Genomic DNA, 6,019 nt, shown 5'->3' on the forward strand with positions numbered 1-6,019 from the left:
GATCTGATTCTGCATATATATTAATAATGGTGCACCCTATGGATGCAATTTCATGTTTATAACACTTTGGTCATTGGTAGCATTGTGCACCCGTGTTTTCCATGCCTTCCCATCTGCTGTCTACACCATTCAGATTCAGGTGACAGAAATATTTTATGTAAAAGTTAATTAACCTACACTCTACAGATGAAATCTCTGTAATTCAGCTAGGAATCTTCTGGGCAACTGCTGAAAATGGCTTGCACTCACCCTTCCTAAGATTAAAAATGTAAGATTTATTTTTTTCCAGAAAAAGAAATATTTAGTACTCCCTTGACAATTTATGCTTAGATTCTATCAAACTTTTTATTGCATATTGCCCTTACTCATTTTAGTTTTTATCTCGGCACATATATCAAAAGTGGAAGAAGATTGGAAATACATATTTTTCCAGCTGCAAGAGTTGAGTGAAAATGATGTAAAGTCAGAAATCCTCCATGGTGTGGACTTTTTTACTAGTACATTGACCAATGTTGATCAAGTTCTCGGACTTTTCTCAGTTTCTCAGTCTTTGAAATGGGCGCATGCCAATTACCTATTTGCTTCATAAATACTTTGTGCAAGCCTTAACACAGCTTGAGATTATGATAAAAGTAACATATAAAAGGCAGAAAACTCATTACTAAAAGGACTCTATCTTGTCCTTAAATATTCATCTCCTCATTATTACTTGTCAACGTTAAGTTCACAAATAGCTCTTTCATTGAAAATATATTTAGCTTTTTTAATCAATAAGAAACTAAATCATTTAATTCCTTTTTAAAACTTCTTAGATGATGGGGACAGGAATGGGCTGAACACAGCAACTGAATACCAGCCTCTGAGTCCACATTACATAGAAGGAAAGTAGGGACAAAGAAACAATCCCCAAATAAATCTCCCCGTCCATCTTTACGCTTTTATATATTTCTAATGCTTTCCAATATCCAAGACTAATTGACCACTCTTCTTTACCTATGGCTTCTGTACTAGGTGCAGATTTTTCTATTTACCCGAAGGAATTCAGAGCGTTGTGCTTTCTTCCTTACACCCTTGCCTAAGGCTCAGGCACACCTTCCGAAGAAGTCAGAGAGAGCAGATGCTGCTTTTCCGCCACATGCTTTTCCGCCACATGTCAGAGCTCCTCTTGGGAGTGTGACACCTAGCAGGGAGTCAGGGATACCCCACCCCCATACCCTGCTCTTGTGGGTCTTCAGCACCTTGACCGCTCCCCACAGTCCTGAACCTCGACTTCTACTTCCCGCTGGGCATCCACTAGATTTCTCCCAGCCGGTCAAAACATGATTTTCTCTTATATTCTCCCCACTTCTTTCCTTCCAGCCGCGGACATCACTGCGCGTTTTATTTCCACCCGCGCTTAAAATGTTTTATTCTACTTCTACTAAGGTCCTTCTACCTATCAACTACGAACGTGGCCCAATCGTTACACAATATCAAAGTTATAAAGCAACAACTCCCCTCAGACTTTACCCAGCCGTTTTCTCTCCCCTCATGCAATGGCCCCGGCCCCCAGCAGCGCCCATCTCCACTCACGCACCAGACTCCTCTCACCTGACTCTCCCGCGGAAACTCGTGGCGGACGATGCTGATTACTGGAATGTGCAGGACTAAGCTGACCAAGTCGAGCTCCATCATCTCGCCCTGGCTCTGGGGGAAGGCGAGCAGCGCCGACACGCCTTGTACCACCACGGTATGGCACACACTTTGCAGGAAGGAGAAAGGGTCACTGCTCCACGGCGAACTAGGGGAGGAGAAGGGCAAAAGCGGTAGATCGCCCAGGCCTGCCTCAATGGCCATCACTACTTCCAAAGACAGGTTGTAGGGCAGCAGCCCTTCCACGCGGTTCAGGTTGTCCACGGCGAATAGGAGGGCGTCCCGTGGCCACAGGGTCTCCGCCCTGGTGCCCTCGCCGGGCTTACGGGAGCCTGGCGGCCCCCGGCCATGCAGGGTGCTCCCCAACCAGCGTGCGCCCGGTGAGGGCGCCGGGGACCGCCTCGTCCCTGGCTCCGGCTCATCCCTCTGGGCTCCTGCCCGGCTGCCGTCCGGAGCGCGGCTGGCCGCGCGGGGGGCCGTGGTCCAGGGCTGCAAGTGCACCGCGCCCACCCTCACCGCGTGCCCGATGCGCTTGAGGATCTGGCAGGGCTGCGGGTGCGAGGAGGAGCCGGGCACCCCAGCCAGCACCAGTGCGCAGGGCGGCGGCAACAGCAGACAGACCCTGCTCAGCAGCCACCACAAACTCAGTCTCCTCATTACTGTGACCCGCAGGGAGAAAGCGCGCCCCCTCCTGCGCCGGGCTCTCCCCTCTGCAACCGCTGCCTGAGGTCTCCGCCTCCAGGTCCCGCGCGCAGCTTCACTCCACTCGGTGAAGCGGTCCCAGGAGCTGGAGCGGTCTCTAGGCCATCCAAGTTGGAGCCTAGCACACCCCCGGCAGTCTCAGATCCCGCTCCCAGGTCCCTCCGCCTGGCATTCTCTGCCCGCCCGGTCACTGCGCGGAGCAGGCAGGCGGGCGGGCCGGTGCCCGTCACCCGCGGTTGGAGCGTCCGTTCCCTGCCCTCCCCATCTACAGGGCGCCTCGGGCACTGCGTCCGGCCCCGCGAGGCGGCCGGGCTGAGAAGCAGCCGGAGTTCCTCCGGGGCAGCGGTGACAGAGGAGCAACGCGCTCTCGCTTGGATTCTTTTCCTTTTCTGCCCGGGCGAGACCCACTTATTTCCTGAGGTCGCGTTGGAGAGGGCGTTCACGCCCGGGGTGTGGAAAAGAAGCCAAATCCACCTTGTTCCACTGTCGGCCACCCTCCTGCAGGCTCCCCCAGCGCTGACTTCATTTTCTCTCTTCTCTCGCTACTTCCTCTCTGCCTTTCTTTCGTTATTTTTCCGCGGAGTCGCCACCGCCTCTCGCTTCCTAGGAGGAGCAATGCGACTGGCCAGTAAAGGGTGGCTCTGCTCTGAGCGCCAAAGTTCTCCCCGCCTCAGCCGGCGCCTCCCTGTTGCTGAGCCCTGGCGCCTGCCTGTCGCTTGGCTGCGCTAAACGCCCACTGTTGGTGAGATTCCCGAGTGGCACATCCCGCGCCCCTGGAAAGTCCTCTCCCCTCAAAGGCTGGGAGTCGTAATTTGCAAAATTCCCTAAGACCTAAGGAGGAAAAAAGGACTCTGAGCCGGTGAGAATTCTGAATTCTGAGTCGCACCTGAGGGATGTGAAATTCGGTGGTTCACTGAAATAGGTTCAAAGAGGCTGTGATTTAACGAGCTTCTGGATGTGTCGCTTTTAAGGTTTTTCTAGCTAAGGGTATTAAAGTAAGAATTATTTACACATTTTTATCTCCTCAGCTTCTTTCTCTCTGGCATGTGCACCTTTGCATTTTTTTTTTTTTTAAAGAATCCCTGTGTTTTTAGGTTCTCAGAATTAAAACAAAGTGAATTCAAAGCAATTCTTTTAGTTCAATAAATTAGAGAGTTTCAAAGTACTTTGAGTTTCAAATGCAGTCAACAGCAGTTCCCAGTTTAGATCAAGAGTCCCCAGATCACAGTTTCTACTAAGTTATTCATTTGTATGGTAATACAGTGAAGTCAATGTGTTGTGATCTAATCTTTTCCTCCATGATTTGAATAATCTGAAACTAGAAGGTAAGGAAAGAGTTAAGGGCAGGCCTGTGGTTTGCACATATACAGTAGATTAATTTTATTTTATTCCACAGTATCATTTAGTAGGAGGGAGAGATCCATGGGGTGGAGCAAGCATTGGGGATCAGCATTTCTAAGTCTAATACCACTTCAGGAGAACCATGACCTTGGCAATTTATTTCACCCGACCTTGCCCTGCTGTTTGGATCTGCTAAATTGTTATGCAAATACAGCTGGCTTTTAGCTCTGGAGGGTTGATTTGATTCATGAGCTAAAGTTTCCATCATGCTTTAAATCCTGGGATGAAGAGACTCGAGTTAAGTGAAAATCCCAAGAAGGTTGCAAAGTGAATACTGTTTTCCCCAGCCCAGATCTTTTAAAGATATCTCAGAACAAATTTACCAGACATTCAACATCGTTTTTGCAAGACTGGATTGCTAGAGAAGAAAAGTCTCCCCTGAGAGAAAAGTGGAAATCATAGTAGGGGGCTGAATGAGGAGGGAAAGAAACCCTCCTGAAGCCTGAGAGAACATCCCATGAATGGAGATAAGCTGCCTCTAGTGTGCTGGAAATTCCCCCTTGTTCCAGAGGATTCCATTGATTGAGATCTGAATAAGAAAAGTGTAGAAGTCTGGGGTCCTTGCATTGCAGGAAGATTGGGTATCTACTAATTGTATAGTAAGGAGGTATATTTGTCTGTACTCGAGTGTGTGTTTTGAAGAGTATAACGTATAACATTATAGGTCATGACCATGCTTCAGAGTAGTACTCTTAGTCATTGGCATTACACTTATGTTCAGATCAGGTTCCCAAGAAAACACATGATGATGGAGAATAGTTTGATCTGATCATTAATAGCATCCTAGAATCACTGTATGTGCATTAGGTTTTTCGCAAGTTCATGGCTGCCTCAAGGGAATAACTGAACTGCTCTTATACAGAAGACTTTCCCAAGTTTCTGAGGATAATACTGCACCAGGTTGTGATAAAACTCTAGTTAAACCTGGTGAATACTGAGTGAACAATGAAGAATGGCTCTCCCTTCTCGCGCTTCCTTTTGTTTCTTTAGGGGCTTTTCAATTATAACTGACTGGTGTCCTTCCTGTTTTCCTTTTGCTGCTTGGTTTTCTTTGTTTGTATCATGGTGATCTGAGCGTATCTAACAAAGTTGTTCTCTCTCCTTTCCCCGAATCTTCTTTTTCCTTTTCCCTTTCTCCTTCTTGTCCACCTTTTTCATGTGTCAAAGGTCATCATTTTCAAAGTTCATTTAAATTCAACAACCAGTGATTAAGCTCCTAGTATGTGTCAAGCATTGTTGTCGGACCATCCTGGAAACAGATGAATAAACTCTAGAAAAGTGGAGTTTTCCCCTTTCCACAGGATCCCATAGTCAGTAAGTGAACAAAATGCTAACATAGAGCTTATATCTAGTGTGAAAGAGACAATAAAATATACAAATAAATAAATAAATAAATGTAGGGTATGTTAATTGGTGCTAAGTAGGAAAAGAAAGCAGTGTAGAGGAAGTATTGGGAGGAGGATGGGTTGTAATTTTAGGTGGAAAAGCCAGGGAAGACCTCTCTGAGAAGACAGCTTTTGAATAAAGATGTAAAGCGAGGTAAGGGAGTGATTCATGTGAATACTCTAGGCAAGAATTTCCAAGCAGGGTAAACTACATGCCAAGGCCCCGAGTGTTTCTGGAAGGTTTAAAGAATAAAGAGGGGTCTGGAGTGACTGGAGCAAGATGATCCAGGGTGAAGGTTGTGGCAGGTCAGGTCAGAGAGGCAATGAAGAGGTGGCAGACAATGTAAACCAATGAAGAGCTCTGGCTTCTACTCTGAATGAGATGAGAAGCCATGAGGGCAGGGACACTGGGCAGAAGAGTGATAGAACTAATACTTTAACGGGAGCACTATAGTTGTTTTGTTACTAATAGATGAAAGGTGGTTAAGAGTGGAAGCCAGAGGAGGAGAAAAGGAGATGAGGCTATTGCAATAAGCCACGTGAAAATTAACATTACTGTCAAATTGTAAAAATCAACCTCAGTACATTTGTGTGATCATCCCCATTCTAAAGAAGAGGACATTGAATTTGAGAAAAGTTGAGTTATTTGCACAAAATCGTTATATAGTGAGTGGCATATTGGCTTCAATATTTTAAGTTCATCCCAGCTGTGTGGTTGGTAGCAAAAATCAGTTGAATTTCAAAATTGGCTCACTCAGAGATTAAGCTTTTTAAAAATTATTATCTGATTCAAAATGAGAAGTACTGATCTAAGAACCCATGTTGGAGAATCAAACAAGCCAGAACAAATCCAAATGTAACGTGTGCTTTTGTTCATATCTGTGTTTTCTGGTACCAGT

At 46.5% G+C, this 6,019-nt stretch overlaps 1 protein-coding gene across 1 annotated transcript in view; it reads right to left on the reverse strand.

Moving 5' to 3' along the window:
• Window positions 1–3,081, reverse strand: part of GRIN3A (glutamate ionotropic receptor NMDA type subunit 3A) — a 163,178-nt gene extending 160,097 nt beyond the window's left edge. Inside the window, exon 1 of the mRNA XM_003911427.5 lies at window positions 1,591–3,081. Within this exon, the coding sequence (XP_003911476.2) occupies window positions 1,591–2,289 (699 nt within the window). The 5' untranslated portion in view covers window positions 2,290–3,081. The remainder of the gene's footprint in view (window positions 1–1,590) is intronic.
• Between the last annotated feature and the right edge of the window lie 2,938 nt (window positions 3,082–6,019).

Source organism: Papio anubis, chromosome 13, assembly GCF_008728515.1.
Source record: "Papio anubis isolate 15944 chromosome 13, Panubis1.0, whole genome shotgun sequence".
Lineage (NCBI taxonomy): Eukaryota > Metazoa > Chordata > Mammalia > Primates > Cercopithecidae > Papio > Papio anubis.